This window comes from Temnothorax curvispinosus, unplaced genomic scaffold (assembly GCF_003070985.1).
Source record: "Temnothorax curvispinosus isolate PA1 unplaced genomic scaffold, ASM307098v1 QBEX01008647.1, whole genome shotgun sequence".
Lineage (NCBI taxonomy): Eukaryota > Metazoa > Arthropoda > Insecta > Hymenoptera > Formicidae > Temnothorax > Temnothorax curvispinosus.
The window spans coordinates 59,105-80,250 of record NW_020218427.1 but is presented as its reverse complement, the minus strand read 5'-3'; the positions used below and the strand labels follow the sequence as shown (position 1 = coordinate 80,250).

General features: G+C 42.3%; 3 protein-coding genes across 7 annotated transcripts; 1 reads left to right on the top strand and 2 right to left on the bottom strand.

Moving 5' to 3' along the window:
- Positions 1–1,734: 1,734 nt before the first annotated feature.
- Positions 1,735–9,335, bottom strand: LOC112458077 (RNA-binding protein Nova-1). 3 transcript variants are annotated; one of them, XM_025021495.1, is made up of 6 exons: positions 8,425–9,335; positions 4,410–4,556; positions 4,170–4,327; positions 3,477–3,828; positions 2,221–2,675; positions 2,058–2,150 (listed from the first exon to the last, which is right to left on the bottom strand). In XM_025021495.1, exons 1-6 carry the CDS (start codon positions 8,540–8,542, stop codon positions 2,142–2,144), a joined length of 1,239 nt encoding a protein of 412 aa, XP_024877263.1. In that variant the 5' UTR covers positions 8,543–9,335; the 3' UTR covers positions 2,058–2,141. The 3 variants fall into 3 exon arrangements, with proteins under 3 accessions (XP_024877261.1, XP_024877262.1, XP_024877263.1); XM_025021493.1 differs by having other exon boundaries at positions 1,735–2,675; XM_025021494.1 differs by lacking the exon at positions 8,425–9,335 and adding an exon at positions 7,355–8,407 and having other exon boundaries at positions 1,735–2,675.
- Positions 9,336–9,571: 236 nt separating this feature from the next.
- LOC112458078 (adenosine 3'-phospho 5'-phosphosulfate transporter 1-like) lies at positions 9,572–19,564 on the top strand. 3 transcript variants are annotated; one of them, XM_025021499.1, is made up of 10 exons: positions 9,572–9,652; positions 16,511–16,589; positions 16,728–16,889; positions 17,101–17,309; positions 17,387–17,595; positions 17,775–17,999; positions 18,127–18,277; positions 18,351–18,562; positions 18,640–18,765; positions 18,853–19,564. In XM_025021499.1, exons 3-10 carry the CDS (start codon positions 16,858–16,860, stop codon positions 19,018–19,020), a joined length of 1,332 nt encoding a protein of 443 aa, XP_024877267.1. In that variant the 5' UTR covers positions 9,572–9,652; positions 16,511–16,589; positions 16,728–16,857; the 3' UTR covers positions 19,021–19,564. The 3 variants fall into 3 exon arrangements, with proteins under 3 accessions (XP_024877267.1, XP_024877266.1, XP_024877265.1); XM_025021498.1 differs by lacking the exon at positions 9,572–9,652 and having other exon boundaries at positions 12,333–16,589; XM_025021497.1 differs by lacking the exon at positions 9,572–9,652 and having other exon boundaries at positions 16,580–16,665.
- LOC112458079 (transmembrane protein 216-like) lies at positions 19,163–20,871 on the bottom strand. Its single transcript, XM_025021500.1, has one exon. It carries the CDS (start codon positions 20,420–20,422, stop codon positions 19,994–19,996), a length of 429 nt encoding a protein of 142 aa, XP_024877268.1. The 5' UTR covers positions 20,423–20,871; the 3' UTR covers positions 19,163–19,993.
- Between the last annotated feature and the right edge of the window lie 275 nt (positions 20,872–21,146).

Sequence of the window (21,146 nt, the reverse complement as noted above, 5' to 3'; positions counted from 1 at the left end):
CCAACGCGTCTACGATCAAATAATCGATATCTCGGGTAAATCATTTAAAATATACGAAATTGCATCGGTAAAAAGTCTCGCGCGTAGCGAGGGGAAATGATCGAAGAAACGCTCATGAACAAATTAAAAGGCTTCCGAAAGGGATTTTAAACAAACGAACGTTTACGTCATTTCAAGAAAGCAAACGCCCATACACACTACTTTCTCCTAAAAGGCACGTAATAATAAATTCCAATGTCAAGTCCGATTAAATGAGACTAAAGTAAAATATATATGTGTATATATACATATATATAGATTTTAATCGCAGTCAACTGACGATCGCCTTAAATAGAAGAGGAAATAATTAGACTAAAAGTTCTACATAAATAATGGAACAATTATACATAATTATTATCTGAGAATGTCATCTAATGTGATGCGCAAAAAGTATTGATTATCCTAGTGAACAAATGCTAGCATAGATTTCCATTCCTTAGAAATATACGTTAAAAAGTAACAACATTTGACGTTAAAATCTATATATAACTCTGTATATATATTAATCTCTTCTAAGCGCTACGAAACTTAAATGAGGTTTGTTCTGAGATGAAGACTTAAACGCTTTGGAATTAAGAATATAACTTGGCAATAAGGAGTTATCCGTTATTTTCTTTTATTTAGCTGGGCCAGCCAGCGGCACATTGTAAATATATAAATATATGTTTATATATTATAGAATAGCTCTCACTTTGGATATATATATTAAACTTCCAGCCAAGGTATTTCTGTGTTATACGGGATATTTCGAGAAAGATTTAAAAAATTTCTAAGACTCAAAAATTTCAAGTCTTAAAAGCTTGTAACCTTTCCTTTGTGAAACATCCTGCATATATAAACTCTTTGGTTTTGCCAAGATATTACTCTATACTTGGTGTGAACGAAGTAAATAATGTATTTTGCAAAAGCGAGAAAAATTCCATTAGTCTAAGTATTTCCTATCTCAAAAGACAATGCAGAATGTTGATCATGGAACCCTTGTCTCAACATTTCAGTTGACCAATCGACTCAGATTGAATCAGATTTTTTAAGTGCCATTTTAACGTTGAGTTCTGTATGAGGTGATTTCTCGATTACGGTGAACGTGTCCCGTAATAAAAACTTGAGAATGCGATTATCCAGACAAAAGTCTGCCCGTTGAGAAGAAGCCGTATTCCCGGATGTAGTGTAGTGGTCGGTGTGGCGTGAACATTTGTGTGGCTAAGAGAGATGCCGTAATCGTATATTTCGAATCCGATAACAATTATATAGTGGATTACCTCATTACGGTAATACCCTATAAGACAATAACAACTAGTTATTCGTGGCAACTCTGATGCGGTACGCGCGTGTCGTGTGTGATAAAGCCCCGTAATGTGGTGTATCACAGAACAATCGTAGTAGTTATATATCGTACAACATACATAATATTCATATATGTATATATATCATAATAATCTTAAAAGATAGATAAATGATGACGAGCCATGATGGATGTATGAACGTAAATGATGTGACAATGCAAGCGCTATAGTGACAACGCAGCGCGATAGATGACAACGGGCGGTAAATTGGCGATGGACGCGAAATATATATATATATATATATATATATATATATATATATATATATATATATATATATACACACATATATATACATACATACATATACATACACACACATATGCATACATACATACATACATACATATATATATATGTATGTATGTATGTATGTATATGTATATATATGTATGTATGTCAAAAGTATAAGAGGAGAGAAGAGAACCGCCGTGTTCGGACGTGCTCTCCCTTCTCAGGGTGTGAAGAGGTGAACAACGGAGCTCAATAATGGGGATGAACAAGAGGAGTGCTGTACTTGAAATCAATGGATCATACTGGCGATGGCATTCTGACGCGCTCGCTTCGCCTCCTCTTCACTGATCCTCTGCTCGATCAAGTACTGAGCAGTGTTGATCGCATTGGGATAACCCGTGATAGTCACTATGCGGTTCCTGGTACCAGGGGCGAACATGCCCTTCTTAGAGATTTGTATGTTGGCGCCACTTAGGTGCTGAATCTCAATGAGGGCACGACCACCGGGTCCCAGAATAGCTCCCACTATAACCTCTGCAATTTCTATGTCTACTTTCTTGGTCTCCTTGTTGTTGGCGTCTACCTGTGTAGGACTCTTACTTACAAGTGATAACTGGTTAGTGCCCAGGCCGAACGAATTGTTGTTCAGGTGTATCGCGCTGGCGGCGGTGTTGTTCTGTCGGAACGGATCGAACGGCTCGTACCGATCGAGGGTGTTACGCGGCGTCGGCGAGGTGGACCCGAGCGTAGGCACGGTCCCGATCGGTCCGAACACACCGCCGTTGTTGTTCGAGCCGTTCGCGGTTGTCGTACTGTCCATCGGATTGCCCAAGTAGCTCATACTCGACGGCATCCCAATCCCCATTCCGAGGATATTGTATTTGGCGAGGGTCGCGATCGCGGCGAGTATCTCCGTGGCGGCGGGCTCGGAGAAACCTGTCGTACGTAGATTCAGTTTTATGTGTTCCAGCAGCTGTGTCGTTACCGGTGCCGTGCCGGTGGTGATAGCCGCGCCCAAATTCAGATTAAGACTCAAACCAGCACCGTTCAAGAGACTCACTATAAAAGAAATAGGCAACCACCATATTTATTAATCACGAACGGCGTAGACAAATATGTTTGTTGTACGTTCAAGCTTGATGGATAATTAAAGCTTGGAAAGACCAGATTTCTTTTCCATGATCACACATATCAATACACGAGTTTTTGTATCGCTTTGTAAGTATGAAAAATAGTGTGATTCATTTATTTAATTAGAAAACAGTTGCAAGTTTCGCAATTTTATTTCATTTGGCGATTATTTAATCTCTATAGGCCGGTTTTCACACGCAATGATTGGTGGCGCCAGGCCGCGCCAGTCGACTAATGCCAGTAAAAATGCAAGTGTAAACACTTGATGCAAACTGGCGCTAGTAATGTGGCGTTTACTGGCGGTTATTGGCCAAAGCATATAACCTCAAAATTTGAGGTTATATGGTTGTTGTCATTTACTGTGTGTTTAATAAATGTTAAATATTTTCCATAGTATACGCCAATCACTGTGTAAATACTTGTAAGTTTGCTAGTCGGTTCTGGCGCCAATGAATGCCAGTCAGTTGGCGCCACTAATCATTGCGTGTGAAAACCGGCCTTTTTAGGAACGAAATTTCAAGTTAGAAAAAAGTCATTTAATTTTTCGTTCCGTTACATTTCATTCAATTTAATTGAAAAAGATTAAGGAGAAGCGCGCACTTACAAGCTTACATCTATGAATATTATTAGACGATAATCTTATAATCGATAATGCTACGCTAACAACACAAATGTATTCGTCGCATGGGGAATGCCTTATCTGCATTATTAAAAGACTCGTTAACTAACCTGTATTTAGACCAGCTGTAGATGTATACGTGGGAGTGCTTGTGGGAGCTTGAGCGTACGGGCTGCCTGTAGGATTGTAGTTGGCAACGGGACCACTTACATCCGCGTAACTGACATTAAGACAGGTTCCGCTTTGCGGATCATCCGCCACTTTCGCTAGGATCATGTGTAACGCCCTATGATTATTTTCTTTCTCACCAATCACCGTTATACATCGCTCCTGAAGGGACAAGTCCTTAGCCTTCTGACTGATCTGAACGTATGAGCCAGATTCTTCTTTAATTTGTTTAATGTAATTCCCAGCTTTTCCTATTATCATCCCCGCAGTGCTATTAGGCACTAAAATTTTGACCTGAAATAGCAGACTCGTGTCATTCGCGCGTGTAAAATTTGTATTTCGTACTTTTTTGAGTGATTATTAGTCTATCACTGTCTTTTCACAAAGAAATATACTGATAACGTAATAGCAAATTCGCATTATTAGAATTTAGAAAATTCTAAATATATAATCCCTGGAAAAAATTAATCTATTCCAAAGTCTGTAATTATTATACTATTTTTATATCAGGAGCAATTTTTAGTATTGTCACTCACTAATAAAAAATTCGTATTCTTTTAAAAAGAATATCCCGCAAAATGTCTTAATAGAATATATGAAAAGAATTTTACGATAAAAATATTTCAATCTTATACCTGCTTGTCCCTCTCCGCAGTGGCTTTACCAGAGTCGAAGTCAACCGTAGTCTTCGAAGTAAGATCAGGCTTCTCGCGTATTTTGTCCATGATAAACTCCATGACCTCCATAATAGCGTCTACGGTGCCTGTGATGAGGCATACTCTCTCGGTAGTTCCTGTAATAGACAAACGAAACGGTAATTAACGGATGAGCGCAGTCGCGAAAACGCGCAAAACGTTGCGAAATGTGACGCATACCAGGATAAAAATCATGCGATTTAGACATCTTCACCCTTGCCCCTGTATCCTTTTGAAGTTGAGCAATTGTATCTCCACCTTTCCCGATAATGGCCCCGGCCGCCACGCCGGGGACCAACACTTTGAGGTGATACGTTCCATCTCCCCCTGCAAAATCAGAGCAAACCGTTTTCTTAATCGCGTCTTATAATAGATATGCAATGAATATCGTTATATGCAGAGTATACCGGAATTCGCGCGCGTGGAGTTCGATTCTTTGTGCCACAAAGAACAACTTGTTCCCATGGTAAAATTACGTTTGAACAATGGTTCTTAAATTACTACAATTTGAAGTTAACGGACGAGCACTCTAGGCTCTGAAAGAGGCGCGCGTGTATCTTACTATTTCTCGAAACTATTTCACAACTATGCACACGATGTCTAATCGTTATTTCGAATAGAATTTAATAAGAGAACATTTTCTAACTGGTATTATCAAGCAATGGGTAAAAGTAAAATAAATGGTTTAGGTAATGCGAAAATAATTTTAAAATGTTGTTTACATTCCGAGTATACACTTTAAAACATTTAATTGGCTTTCTTCAAAGTTGCACAATATCTTTGAAATAGATCAAAATTACTCATATATTATCTGTTCTATTTTATTTTATTTTCAGAACACTGACACTATATTGCATCATGCGTAACTTGGAGCGCTCGTTCATTAGCTTCAAATGGCTCTCATTTAAAAACTAATATTCAAAGGTAATTTCAGACAAAAAATTTGCTTTTACCACAGAGAATCGTACTGTATATTTTGTGTGCGAATTCCGGGACACCTTGCATATTATGCGGCGAAATATGAATAAAGGCACGTATCTCGCAATCGATATAAGAATCGAGAATACAAGAGAGGAAATGATTATTTAAATACATATAATCATTTAAATACATATAATTATTTAAATACATATAATTATTTAAATACATATAATACATAAGTCAAACAAAAAAATTTCCACTTTATTGTTTTGTAATCGATTGATTTGCGCGAAGTATACCGAAACTTGTCAATCTTGTTCTTAAGGGGTAAAATTCTGATAAATTCAACTCCTTGATGAAAGGGTAGTTACCTCTTCAAAAATCTTAAGTAGCAATAAAAATCAAGTGACATGTTTTAAAGGTCCCTTAATTGGATCCTATTGCCATTTAAGATTTTTAAAAGAGCAGCTATTCTAATCAAGGAAATGAGCAGCACGGTTTAATTTTATACATAATTATATATTTCCCTTAATTTTGCACAAATCAATCAATTAAAAAAAAATGAAGTAAAAATTTTTCGTTGGCTTATCCTTATCCTGTATATGTATATTTGAAATATACATAATATATAATATAAATAATTAAAAAAAATGTATATATACACACACATATATACACACATATATACACATATATACATATATATATATACACAGAATAATTCATAAAATGATATATTTTTCAAAATCCTCTATTTCTTCCTTGAAAACTAATTAAAAACTAAATTCGAAAGAATCATTGACGCAGGGCAAAATGAGGTCATCTGTCAAAAGCTCTATTCCTTATCTCAAAGCATTGTCGACGTATATACATTTTACGAAAATAGATGTATAATAATTTTCTCGAAATCATATTCATTCCCGCATGCAATCGATCTGTCTTTTCGCTCCATCCCTGAAAGCCGCGCGCTATTGCAACACGAAAAGTGGTGGGTCGTCGTGTTGCCTAGCGAGTCGGGCAAACACCTGACTCTCGTTGGCCCGAAAACGTGAGATCGTGCCCGAGATCGATCTCTCCGCTCGATTCCGAAAATCAGAATTTCCCGACCGCGATATATCCGCGGCGTAAGTCCCGCGATCTTTTGACTCGCGTTCGCGAACGGGAACTGATCGAAAACGATTGAGGAAACTTCAGGAAATCGAAGCTGGATGACGTCGACGACGTTGGCCAATCCGGTGACGATGCGCAAACAAGAAACAAAAAGAATGTCCAGCTCCGCAAAAACAAACTTGTTTAATTAACGATTATCGTTCTGCATTGAGCATCGAGAAGATCGAGACGTTCTCAGATAAATCGGTTTATGTAACACTACGAAAAAATGCATCGACGAAAATTATAAAAAAAAAGTTTGCGCGCACATCGGGGACCGATTAAAGAGATCGAACACGGATAAGGTTTATCGTACGATTGCACCGGTGATTTTGATTAGGTAACCTCGCTCGGGAAAACTCGCTCTTTATAAAATTTTTTATCGCATACACATATCTCTCCGGATGGTAAGCCTGGTTATGTCATAGAGAGAAAAACGAGTTCGATCACGATGGCGATGATCTCAGTTAATCCGAGATCTAGTTTCGCTGGAGGAGCGCCTTTTAAACCCGCAATCCCGTCACACGACTAGAGAAAAAAAAAGAAAGAGAGACAGAGAGAAAAAGAGCGAATGAGTGCATCTCGCTTAAGAATGAAAAGAGAGACAATCACGGTAAAAAAAACGACGGTCGGCTCCGACGTCGGATGGATTTCAAGCGTCACGTCACGACAAAAGGCCTATCGACGTGGCCTAACCGAGCTCCGGGGGAGAGCGTCTCGGTTAACCAACTTCACTTCGTTCGGGGGCTCTCTTTTTTTTTGTTTCGACCAACGAACGCGGTGGTCGAACGGTAACCGAGATCGATGGCGATCGGAGCGAAAGGGACGACGCGCAGCAGGAAGTCGAACGGTGCGGAAGGCAAACAGCTGTTTGACAGATGGAGGGCCCTGCGCGCTGAAGCTCGGCTCGGCTCGGCCTCGCTCGCTCGCTCGCTCGCTCGTTCGCTAGCTGGCTGGCCCGGCGACCTTGACCCGTCAACCTCCTCGGAGAGGAGGCGGTGGCGGCGGCGGGACGCGAGGTGGGCGATGCGTGCGTGCGTGACAAACTCACTCACCGATGCGCCACATCCTAGTGGGCGCCGTCGTTCTGCGCGCGGATGGCAGCGGCGGTGGCGGCTTCTCGACGACGACGACGGCAACGATGATGACGACGACGACGACGACGACGACGACGACGACGACGACGACGACGACGTTGGTCGCGATCGTGGCACCGCGTTACGGAGCGCGGAGCGCTGTGACAGGCGCGCACGTACAATGCACGGCACGACGGATGACGACGACGACGATGACGACGACGATGATGACGAGGACGTAGCGGCGCGGCGGGAACGTGCGCCGCTATTTCCACGATGCTTGCGCGACAAAGTTGCAGAGTCACCGTAGGAGCAGCCACCGTCGTGGAAGCGGTTCTCCATTAACGATGTCCCACAGGCACGACCGCCCACACGTAGCCGAGGGAGAGCGAGAGCGAGAGCGAGAGAGAGAGGGACGAAGGAAGTGTGGAGGATGTCGCGCGGATGGAACGTCAAAATTCAAAACACCGTGTTTCCCGCTGATCCGGCGGCTCGCCGTCGAACTTGGACGTGTCCCACGCGCGCGACTCCGTAGATCGGAGAAGATGGAATACACCGATAAAGTGAGGATAAAGAGGAAGAGAGAGAGAGAGGAAAAAGAAAAACGGGGCGACGAGGCAGGCGGAAGGAGACGTGGCACGAGCAAGGATGCGCGGGGCGGGGCGGGGCGAGGCGCTGTGCACCGTGTTCGTGATACATGTACGAGAAACCGATCTGCCGACGGGAGCCCCTGCGAAGTGGGAAACGAAAGGGAACGGATCCGTCGTGTCAACAGAGCGGTAAAGACGGGATTGTCAAAGGCGCGTGCAAAAGGCGAGTAAAGAGAAAGAGAAAGAAATAAAGAGAGAGGGGGAGGGAGAGACAGAGAGACCGAGGGAAGAAAAGGGACGTTACATGTAGTCGGTTACGCGAACGGTGCGCGAGTATGTGTGAGAGGAGACAACAGGCTCCGATGACGACGACGACACGTCGAGAGCGAGCGAGCGAGCGAGCGAAATCGCCGGCGGCGATGTTGACGCGCGGCGTCGATGACGACCGATCGGAAATACCTGATCCGTAGTGCGACCTCTTGGTCGCGCCGTTCTCCGCGTCGCAGTCGAGCGGCCGCTTTCTGGAGTCCGCAATCTCCGGGGAGGGACACGTCTCCATTCCTGAATCGGCGGCCATCTTGGTTCGCTCGTTTGCGCGCACGTAACCCACACACACTCGACCTACACGCGCGCGCGCGCGCGCACACCACACACACACGCACGCACGCACACTACGCGTGTGTGCGCGCGGGCACGACGCACACGGCCGTGGAGATTACGGGGAGAGAACAGACGGCGCACAGCGCACACCAGCGGCACGCGGCACACACAGTCAAAGCGGATGGATGTCGCTCCTCGCGGGGGACGCGCACCCTCTCTCTCCCTCGCTCTTCTTGCCTCCTGATTGGAGGAGGGGAGATCCCGCGCGGCGAGGGGAAGGGAAGAAAGAGAGAGAGAGAGAGAGAGAGAAAGAGAAAAAACGGTGTGGACGGGCGCGCGCGAGCGGGACGAGCGATAGTGGAGCGATGCGCTGGAGGAGGCGGAGAGCAGACGATGCTCGCTTCGCGGGGGCAAGTGTCGTGTCCGAGAATGAGGTGCCAGGCGCGACGTTCTCAGACGCACGCACGCACGAACGAACGAACCAGGAAAAGAGGGAGGAAAAAGGAGAAGGAGGTGACAGTGGCGGCGGGCACACGCGTCAGAAGAAGGCCCCCGCGCCACGGAGATGTACACGAGCGCGCACGTACGGACGAACGAACGAACGTGCGAGCGAGCGAACGAATGACACACGCGCTCGCGGGGTGCCGCGTCTCACTGGCGACTGCTCGCGGCTCCCTTGCCAACCAGCTGGTTGATCCTCGCGCAACTCGGTGTGCCCTCGCACACGTACACCTCCTCTCTGGGTCTCTTCGCGTCTCCGTCTAGCCCGCGGTTGACCTACCGCCTACCGCTACTCCGCCTCCGTCTCTCTCCCTCTCGTGCGCGCGCAATTTCTCTATTCGTCTCTCTCTCTCTCTCTCTATCTCCCACCTTCGTCCTCAGCGCGGGCTCCGTTCGGCAGCAGTGGCGGAGCGAGCCGAATGCAGCCGCGGGCACCGCCGTCCACCCCCTCTCGCCGCCCCTCGGAAAAGTTCGACCGACCGACCGACCGACCGACTGATCGGACGGATGCTTCCGGGACGCCGGGACCCTTCGGTTCGGAGTCCCACGGAACCGCGGCGGATGGTGCGCGCCGCTACACAGTTACGTAAGCCCTGTCGCGGGGGATATAACGGACGTAATAACCCGCTCTCTCTCTGGCGCGTTGCGTCGTCCTGCGCAGGCTGCGCGCCGTTTGCGACGCGCGCTTTTCAGATCGAATTTACGGCGCAGCCGTCGCCACCGCGCGGAGTGACGTTTGCCGCGTTCGGCCGCTTTTTAATTATTATTATCGGACGACCGGCGGAATTGCCCCCGCGATTTTCGCTCACTTTCACGCGCGCGCGCACGTTACATACGTGCACTCGCTCGCACTCCGAATTATAGTACGTCAATTTTGAAGCGAAAACAAAACTTTGGATGTTATATTTTCGTATAGACCGCGATTGAAGCGATATCTCGGGCGTACTCTCCGATCGCACATCCGCGACGCACTTCTCTCCGTTGGATGTTGGGAGCGTGCACGGTGCGTCGCGAATTTTGCGCTGTGCTTCCCGCGCGCGCGAGACGAGCAATCTTCGGCGACCTTTGCGCCTTTTTTAAAGCGCGATAGCGCGCGGCGGCTCGTTGCGTTTCATGCGCGACGCGACCAGCGGCAACGGATCGCGCGATAGCGCTCTCACGGATTCCTTATCCTTGGGGGTCTATAAATGTATCGCCGCAGATATACCTCGGCGAGATGATGATTATGCACGTTCGCGGTATCGGGAGCAAAGTTCTTTCACACAAAGAGCATCTCGCGTATATTGCCCGCTCGTTGTCTTCGTTCGAAAGTCGATCGGAGGATATTAAACGCCATAAATGTTCGTCGCGCGTTCACGCCAGATGCGTCTTCTCAAGATCTGCATCGCACAACCATATGTAATGTCGTTTGACAACGTTTTTGTTATTTTATCTATTGAACATGAAATTAAACGTCTGATGAGATACATTTTGCGTGAGCGGACGTTACATTTATTGGATAAAACTTAAAAATTCTCGAGTGCCAATCACTAATGCGACGTACTAACGCGCCATTAATATGATCGACGGGTAACAATTGGAACAAAGGTACTTGGCGATAAATAGCTGTCAAAGTTGCAAGATAAAACACAAACAATGACTGCTTTACCGGTATAATAATAAATATAAAAATAAGTATAAAATTAAATGGCTCACGTGTTTTGTGCATTTACTTTGATTCTTACACTCTGATTCATCTTTTTACAATTTAGCTTTTAAACTTATGGCGTAGTATGGCCACAATGTCAGATTGATTAAGAATTTTGTGAGTCCACTATATTACTGTGATTACATGACTCTTATACACACTTGAAAAGGACCGAAATTCATGGTCAAAACGTCATAATTTTAATTTAATAAATTTGAGTTGATTAAAAGCTAGCTGCGTTAGGTAAAATGACAAACATTCCTAAAGTCAGTTTAACGATAAAAGCACTTATTAAAGCATAAATTTTCTCATTGCGCGAGGACTTTCGATCACGCTTTGTTAAACAATCTTTACAATCTTGTGCGCTCGAGAGAATCGAGTTATAAAAGTAACTCTCTGAAGCCTTCCGCGTCAACCTCGTTAGTAAAATAGTGACAGTCACTTTCGCAGTTCACGCTTCATCTGAGTCGTTAAGATCTCAAGATCAAAATTGTTAATTTATCGAGATTACGATTGCTATTCAATTTAGAAGCTGCAGTTTATTGAATTTGAGAAAAGTGTACAAAATTCACACAATATTACTGTTAGGCTTATACTAACAATCCGGTCCGGACCGTAAATGGCGGTTTGTCTCTCTAATTGATTGTATATCATAACGGTCGTGTTTCACTTATTATTAAAAATTTTTAGATTATATTCCATCTCTGTATCAAGAATATCGTTGCACCTGATACAAAATCTTCATGGCATGCTTGGGTCTGACAATAAGATCTGTGATGTCGAAATTAAAAATCGAGTATTATAAATCGGACAATATTGTAAAGTACCTAACTTATTTTTGTTAAATATTGTGTTGCTTGCGCGTCCAAGATTTTTGTGAGTCATTATATCTAATTCATTCGCTCCGCACCGTGTTTTTTTGGAACAAAAGGCCCGGTGCATTTTAATCTATTCATCGCTCGTTGCCAGGAAAATTTATGTAAAATCGTGTTTTAAGTGCTCCTTCAATTTTGTACACTGCAACGCACGTCGCGGTGCTAAGTATCGGTTACTGGTCATTATTAGTTATTTTTCCTCACGACGATTAGTCACGATACGTGTATAGCACCTGGGCGTTAGGTGTTGACGCAAAAAGCGCTCATACGCATTGATGCCGAAGAATGTTGTGACATTTTACGCTCATTGTCGACGTACATACAATAACGAGTCGGCGCGAACGCTTGCGCACGATGCTGGCTGCATCCCGGATAGTCGCCGGGATGATCCAGGACGGTTCAGAAAACTGAGACGTAATCCACGTATTAAACCGAAGTAGGGCAGAGATGGAATAGGTGTACCGTTTTCAAGGTTTCCTCGCGACATGGGAAAAAAGTGGAACGGCGAGATCGGGCCTTCAGTTCATATATACATAATGTCGCGGCCGTGTGTTACGCGTGCCTGAAAAAGAGAAAGAGAAAGAGAGAGAGAGAGGGAGAGAGAGAGAGAGAGAGAGAGAGAGAGAGGGAGGGAGGGAGGGAGGAAGAGAAAGAGAAAAAGGAATTCTTCGGCAAACGGATGAATTGGACAAGCGATAACTCAATGTTCGCTTTGGTTCGCTTGTAATGCGAGGCGTTCGGTAATAAACACGATACTCCTCTCGTCGACTGGGTCGAGAAGAGATCATTCCTTAATAACGAAATGTCAAGGCATGAATAACTTTTAGGCCGCAACCGCAAAGGAGATTAAACTTCGATGAATCCGGACAGTAATGCTAATGAAAAGACTAGTAAAATATGATGTCAAGATAATCTAAGGTATTAATCGCAAAGAGATGCGGAGGGACGTTCAAGCGAGTTTAGGCAAAATACTTCGACAAGGAAAACCACTTTGTTTGTAATAAACTTCGTTTCATCGAATATTTCGTACACTTTGATAATAATATCTTTGATAATAATACTTTGATTATTATTATTATTATTATTATTATATTATCAAAGTATGCGAAGTATTCGATGAAGCGAGGTTTATTATAAACAAGATGGTTGTCCAACTTGTTTATAATAAACCTCGCTTCATGTTGTTGTTCAACTTGATGGAAAACCATCTTATCTTCAGATTACATCGCCAAGAAGTGAACTTAGTTTGTAATTTTTCCTTAATACACTCTTATATCATCCATACCGCCTACAATTTTTATGCTTATTACTACCTATTCTTCTTTGTTCTAATATAGTCTTTCTCTCACCACAATTTCCTCAACATATTTTGTTTTACATTATCCAATTCATCGTTCCATACTCTTTTCAATATTTCTCTTTTATTTCTATCTAACTCCTTAAACCAATCCTTAGTCCTATAACACTTTTCCACGTAATGGCTAATACAATTTTTTCCTTGTCCGCAGACACATAACGTTTTTCCTTCTCTCTAAACAATATTTATTCCCCTCTTCCATATTTCCACATCTCATTCTTATCAATGCTCTTATATCATCTCCCTTATAACCATCTTGTTTGTAATAAATCTCGCTTGGGATATCAGATATATGTACAATATATGAGATGTATACAATATCGATGACTGATAGAGAAAAACGCTGGAATCTAAAGAGGTCAGAGCGACAATTCGCTTTGGGCGATCGATTCTTCATCCGGTCGTAACTTTGTAAAGCGGAAGTAAACGACTCTTTACTTCTTCTTGGCATTCGGCACGTTCTGCTTGGGTGATGCCGACTCGGAGCGCGACCTCCGAGTGCGTTATCCATTAATTTTCTGTATCATCATTGGGCCATTAATTCTCCGTTCAATAAAGTAACGCTCGCGATACTTAACGGGCCTGATAACGCCGATAACGACCGGTCGTTAATGCATTTCGAACGAGGAGAGAGAGGGAGAAGATGTTTCCTATTCGAGGGGAAAGAAACGCTTTTCGTAAACGAAATGTCCCAGTCGACTGAGCATTATTAAGGCCCCCGCACAATGAAAAATATAAGGAACAAGGAACAGATATTAGCTATTAGAACTAAGGAATCAGAAATAAAACTGGATGCACAATGAAAAACAGAGTGCTACACCAGCTTATATTCCTGATTCCTTAGTCCTAATCGCTAATATTTGTTCTCCTTGTTCCTTATATTTTTCATTGTGCGGGGGCCCTTAGTTCCCGGATCGGCGGTTAATAACGAAAAGTTATTCGGATCTTCCGCGCGATTGCGTTAATGATCGTGGAATTTTTCCTCGATTGCGTCACCTATCCAGCATCCGCTAAACACGAGAGGGGAAACGAACGAGTCCCTCTTGCTCTTTCTCTCTGTTTATCATTCACGTAATGTAATAACTATGGTCAACCGGTTTAAACACTCTCGGATTTTCGATTCCATCGAAGCGCCGACGCAATCGATTGCACCGAAGAATTAAACTAGCGAAAGGATTCCTATTAAAAAATGAAGAAACGTTCGCTTGCGCGCGTTTTAAAGATTCGCGAAAGTTTAGGTCCAAATCGTGGATGTGTACTTTCAATTTGTATAATATTAAACAACCGGATAAATTCAATTGAGCTCTGAGAAATTTGTACATAAACTCGTGCTGAGGATTTTAAAATGAGGAAAGGAAAATTCAAAGATCCAGAAAAACTGGCGTACGAGCTTGACACGTTTATACCGTGCTGTAAATTCTAAATAAACGCATGCAACAAATCCTCGCCCCTTATCTAATCTTAGACAAACTTTGGGTGAAATTACAACGTTTAATATTATATCAAGACATATAGGCCGATGTTCATAGTCAGATCTTGTATATAAGATCGTCATAAGTTAATCTGCATGCAGATACTCCGTAGCCAATGAAGCGAATCGTACAGTGTCTGAAGATGAATTTAAAAGATGATCTTAAATATAGCATCTGACTATGAATACCGTCTTTAATGTTTTCGCGTTGAAGAAAACGCATTAACGAAATTTGATGATGAAAGATCGATTTTAAATCGATCGTGGGACATCCTCGTAAATAATATGAATTTCTCCTCGCGCGGGGCCGCGGGGGGGGGGAGGGCAACCCCTGGAGTTAACGTGGCGCGCATCAGGGACGGGGGTGAGAGGGAAACGGAGCAGGGCGGTCAGGGGGTTAGATTGCACGTGACGCGCGTGCGTGTCCTTGCACCGCGAATCGCACGAGCCAGATTGCCTCGCGTGCTTTTTTAGGACGGCTCCGGGTTAGTCGGCCGTATACCCATATACCTATATACCGTGTGTACACATATTGTCACACATGCCTGCGATACTCCTCGGCTCGTGCCACGCAAGCGCGATGCGCGCTGTATGTATGTACGCGAAGAGCGTCCGAATGCGCTCAGCTCTCAAGGCCGCTGCTCGCCAACGCCGATCGAAACGACCGCGACGAGGCGTCTTTCGCTCGCGGTCCGAGCCTGTCCTTCGCGAGTATAGAGTATTATATAGGCGTCCGCAGTTGTTACGAGCGAGTCTTGCATTTTCTAATGCCGGATCAAATTAAATCACACTCGAGGCCTGTACTAATCAGGATCGCGCATGCGCACACGGCGCGCCGTGCCGACAGGACTGTACTTGTATACTGGCGCTTCGTGAGGTCCACGATGCTAGAACTTGGTCCAAGTTCTCGGACCGAGGAAAAGTTACTAAAACTTGGATCGTGGACACACTGAACTTGGATGCAAAATTGATGTGTCCACGATCCACGTTTCAGTAATTTTAATTTCTCTCGGTCCGAGAACTTGGACCAAGTTCTAATATCATCGTGGACACTTGCCTTTAGAACGATTGATACTAAATCTGTATAAGCTGATGAGACAAGAGTAATTTGTTCCTTGTAACTGCGTCATGTTATATGTTTTCTACTCTTGAAATGAAATAATAAGTACATTATATAATTGAGCGATATAAAAAAAAGAGGATGAAGAAAGTTTCGTTACAAGGAACAAATATAACTATAAATAATGATAATTTAATCGTTCGAATAAATTGCGTTACGAAACATTAACATTTAAATCTGTAAATCTGTTTTTTCATATACTCAAAAGCTTAGCAAATCTGTTCGATTTTCATTGCTGTTCCTGTATCAAAAACAAAATTTGCAAAGTGTGCTACAAATTTTGTAGAATATTACTTAGCAGAAATATAACAGAATCTGCTAGCAGAATACGATCGACTGCAGAAATAATCGAGCATCAGACTCTATTATTTTGTAACTATTCAAATGATATAATATTCCATTTGAATAATTATGAAATCAGTCGCGCTGTTGTATCTTTTTTCGAGAGAATCATCTTATACTGAATAAATATAATTCCAATTATTGAGATATGACTGATATATGAGTCCCCAAATGTCGAGAAGAAATTTGGAGACCAATTTGACTACAGCTGTTGATTTGTGTTTTTCACTCACAACGATTCTTTATCATCGACGTACGTTTATCTCTGCGTTCTTATTTTTTTATTTTTTTGTACTATGTGTCTTTTGTTTTAACTATTTAATTTATTAATGAGTTATTAAACTATTTTTATTTTTGAATTTGACACCTCTCGTTTATTTTGGCTTAAACTTTCTACATTGTTTGGAGATCACGCTTCGATGCCAAAAATGTCTTCATATTTTTGTATTATATTTATTGTTTTAAAATTTGCATGATATTCCGATTAGATAGCGATGTTAGTGATGTTACACAAGCAAAATAAAAAAAGCATTGAGTCTGACTAACGAAGATTGGCAGGTTTAGAGAATGAAGCGAATCCTTTTTTATTTAGGACACAGGGTAGGCCGTAGGCCTCTGGCACCCTAGAAACTCGATACGATCCTGACCTCTTCCTGCGATACGTGTCGCAAGTATGTATACATGTTCTATATGTATTGTTTCTGTTTCTCCTATGACGAAGATTAGAAACACCATGCTTGTGGCAAGGTAAAATTGGAGTAGGAAGATAAGATAAGAGTAATTACATCTCTAATGACAATTATTTGCAGTGTATAATAATGCACAGCGAATGGAAACTTCTCTAGGCCCGAGCACACGTGAGCTAGGCGAGGGAACGTTCGTGACGAAGGTTATGGGATAATTGGGTATCATCGCCGGAGTTTCTCACTTGCGAGGAGTATGGGAAACTTTGTGGGTGACATCGTGATATGGTACATCTTAATCTTGACTTTGTCGAAAGCGCAAATGCAACGGCAGCGTCAGTTCCGTTTTCACAGCTGACGTGGACAGAGCGATTAGACACGCTAGTGTTCAATGTATATCGTCACACCACCTCTCTTATCTTTGATACTTTATTTTTATAATTATATACTTAATTTTCATGTTTAATTACCATGTAGTTAAAGAGAGTACGTTTGGCAGCCTGCTGCTACTGCTTTCAGTCAGCGTCATATTTGGAACCAGCGAGGTCATAAAATTGTTCACAAATAATGGAGAAGAAATCTTCAAAACATCTACATACAATTGGGTTATTCGATTGTGTTTGAATTTATTGGGATATGCCACTGTGCTGTTGCCGGGTTGCCTTATATATAAATATGTACGATATACAAAGTACATACAGAGAAGCGGTAAGTATCAATTTAGAAAGATTTAATATAATATCTTATGATATATACTGTGGTAATTAAATAGAATATTTATGCAGGGAAAGGCTGTATTCCTAGACTGGTGCATTCGTGCTTCGTCGGACACTGCGAGACAGGCCTTTTGGACTCACCGGTTTATGCTTCTAATGCTTCCACTCATGTCCAGCGCACTTTTACTCAAGACGCCCTGCTCTTGCTGTATTGTTTCTTTGGGCTGCAATTTAGTTATCTAACATGGGGCTACTTGCAGGAAAAGATAATGACACAGGTATTAGTCAAATTTTATCGATAGGAGAGAAATATCTATAAAAAAGAACAATATTTGTTTTTTTAAATATTATTAGAAGTGGATATTATTTTGGATTATTTTAGTGTGACTACTTTGTGATATTTTATTGTTATTCATGTAACGTAATTTCCTAATTAAGCAAAAATTTATTTATATAGGAGTACGAAGATGCGTCTGGCAATAAAGCACGGTTTCAAGATTCGCAATTCCTGGTATTTGTGAATCGCATTCTTGCTTTCCTGATATCGGGATTATATTTACTTATTCAACGTCAGCCGCAACATAAGACGCCATTGTACAAGTATGCGTTTTGCTCCTTGTCAAATATTATGAGCAGTTGGTGTCAATACGAAGCTTTGAAGTATGTCAGTTTTCCATCACAGGTAAACAAATTACGATTGTATATACCTTTTGACGATTCATTGATTTCTCTAGTCATAACTTCTTATGTGCCAAGATATGAGTATTTGTATGAATGTTTTGTTATATGCGTTTAATCATTTTTTTTAGGTTCTAGCTAAAGCTTCTAAAATTATCCCAGTTATGTTAATGGGAAAAATAATTTCGCATACAACATATGAATATTACGAGTATGTTACTGCGATTCTCATTTCTATCGGAATGACGCTCTTTATGTTGGACAGTTCTGATCATAAAAACGGTATATATTTTGTTAAATCTATAATAAATTTTAGTTGCAATCAACTTACGATAGATCTATCAAATACTTTCAGATGGGGCTACAACACTCTCCGGTGTTATTTTACTGGGAGGTTACTTATTATTAGATAGTTTCACAAGTACCTGGCAGAATGCACTTTTTACAGACTATGGTGTGACTAGCGTACAAATGATGTGTGCGGTCAATATGTTCTCCTGTTTGTTAACCGCGATGTCTCTGTTTCAACAATCGAGCTTTCCACTGATATTTTCTTTCATGACGACGGTAATTAATTTGCGATATGCAATTAGTTTCTTATAATATTGCTTGCACGAAAGTGACTAACGACTTTTATTGTACAGTACCCCAGGTTTATAGTCGATTGCTTGCTGATTTCAATTTGTTCGGCAAGCGGCCAGTTGTATATTTTTTACACTATTTCGAAATTTGGATCCATCACATTTGTCATTATGATGACCATTCGTCAGGTATATGATCATTTGATATCAATTTGTAAGGAAAAGTGTTAAATCCAAAGAATATAACCCCGAATTTTTAAATAATGTCTGTTACAGGGTTTGGCAATACTACTATCATGCTTGACCTATCATCACGAGTTCACCATTGTTGGAGTATTCGGTATATTATTGGTATTCGGCTCGGTATTTTTACAAATTTACTGCAACAATCGATTACGCGCGATCAGAAGACGTAGAGCCGCGGCAAACAGTATAAAACATTGAGAGTTGTATCGTTTAGATACAAATTGCAGAAATGCAATTTTAATTGTCATGAAGTAGAATTCTATCGACTGTTTAATGTAATTGCCATAGATTAGGGTAGAATTCTGTCGTAGTAATTAGATATTGACTGTAATTGCGGATGTTAAATTTTAATCCTTTATTTGTAATTAATAATCTCATAATCTTTCCGTATATTATACATCGCGAATGCATCTTCGATAATTTTAATAGCTTTCGAGATAGTATGGACTTTGTGAAATATTTGTTATAAGTTTTATAGTCAATGTATATCGCGTGTATTTATTTGGGAAGTACTTGAAGATATATGTGATCTGAAAAACGTCGGCATTATACCATTACAAGAAAATGTATGTGTGCGTGAGTGTGTGTTACGCCACATCATATATTACGGCGTAAATATTGTATTATTTATTTGAAAAATATTTATTTTGATATAAATGCGTATACACAACAAACATACGTGCAAGTTTCTTACAACTGACGATTATATCCAATATAGAAATATATAATATATAGTATTACATATAGTTCCTTTTTTTGGTACGACTTACAAATTACCGCTTAAAGATGAGAATATTTATAAATGGCAGTATTTATGATCTTGTGATTACAGAGAGAAATCGCGTAGCATAAAAATCTTTTTGATGGCCAGTTTTTATTCTTTTACTAAAGAATATTTGTGATGAAATTATTACGCAGAATTGAATTTATATCAAGCTTCAGGGAAAATAACGTGATACACTCACGTAGGATTATTTCTTACACATACAGATATAATAATAAAAATCGTACACAGGGAAAGTCTTATTGCGTGACAAAATAATACGGTAAGCACTTTGATATCGGCCTTGACGAATCGACGACACTCGGAATGGATTATTAAGCGTGACAAGTGCAGAACGTGGAGTCATCGTGCGACTAGAATATTAGGAGAGCTGCAACAGAGCTGGATTTATTTCCCTGGGGCTGGCGCTCGGTAGATGGTTATAAGGCACATGATCGCAATGACCATCTCGGACACCAGCAGGATCAGCTGTATGCTGCAGAGGATCACCTCCAACCTGAGTACGTAGTGCTGCCAGAGTAAGAAGTAGAGGGTCGCCAGCGAGCTGGGTACCGTCAGGACGATCCCGATGAGGATCGGCAGTCCACGCTCGGTCAGATTTCCCTTTCTCCCCAGGTAAATCCTGCCGCTCTCCGTGATTATCAAGAAGAACAGTAGCGCGAAATCCATCAGGGTCTTGCTCATGCCCGGCGACGGCAGGTTCACGGCCTTGAACAGCCCCATGCACAGCTCGCACACGGCGAACATGCCGAAGTAAAAGGAGTTCAGGTACATGAGGATCTCGTAGGTGAGCGACGAGTTCGCTACGGTGGGCATCGTCACTCCTGGATCCCGCCGATCGCCGCGGAAGGGGGGAAGTACGGTAGAGAGGACCTCGGGGAGACCGGCTCTACGAGCAAACGCACCGCCGCCCAACGTACGGCATTGTTTGTACTGGCATTTAGTCCTCAATCGCGATCCATTCCCGGTAAAAACGGAGCAACGGACGGGTTTGTTTCAGCGTCGCTTCATCCCCCTCGTCGCGCGCGCGACGCACCACTCTAACTCTACGCGTCTTAATATATCTCCGCTATGCCAGCTCGTTTGCTCGTTTACGGCGCAAGGGAGCAACGCGACTTCTAGGAATTAGCGGAACTAGCGGACCGCGGACGGCGCGGACTTCGTTTTCCAATTTCCAAGCTCACCTGTGCGTTTATTTTTACCACCGGGAGCGACACCGCTGACCGCTGACCGCAGTGACTGCGCGAGACTCGCGAGAGACGAGAGCGCGAGCTCGAAGTCTCGTCTCTCGAACGGCGCGACATTACCGTCATCGAGAAAAGTCGTAGTCGCTTCTTTGCGAGATAATGTTCGATTATTTCTTTCGACTTATCAATCGCTGTCATTTTGTTCGGGAATTTTTCAAATCGTAGTCTTCAGGAAGTCTTCGCTTCGCTGTTTCGTTAATTTTTTTTTAAATTTACATTCTTGTGTTTCGTGCGAAATATCGACGAGCACTATTTTTACCTGATATTAATATTAAAATTATAATTTTAGAATA

Bases quoted from the DNA above. Each gene is read 5' to 3' on its own strand.
- LOC112458077 (XM_025021493.1), bottom strand. From the start codon at position 8,542: ATGGCCGCCGATTCAGGAATGGAGACGTGTCCCTCCCCGGAGATTGCG. The intron at 4,557-8,424 runs GTATTTCCGATC...CTGATTTTGCAG, and splicing joins GAGGTCGCACTACGGATCAG to GGGGAGATGGAACGTATCAC. The intron at 4,328-4,409 runs GTATGCGTCACA...TGTCTATTACAG, and splicing joins ATCGCATGATTTTTATCCTG to GAACTACCGAGAGAGTATGC.
- LOC112458078 (XM_025021499.1), top strand. From the start codon at position 16,858: ATGGGAAACTTTGTGGGTGACATCGTGATATG. The intron at 17,596-17,774 runs GTATTAGTCAAA...TTATTTATATAG, and splicing joins AGGAAAAGATAATGACACAG to GAGTACGAAGATGCGTCTGG. The intron at 18,766-18,852 runs GTATATGATCAT...TGTCTGTTACAG, and splicing joins TTATGATGACCATTCGTCAG to GGTTTGGCAATACTACTATC.
- LOC112458079 (XM_025021500.1), bottom strand. From the start codon at position 20,422: ATGCCCACCGTAGCGAACTCGTCGCTCACCTACGAGATCCTCATGTAC.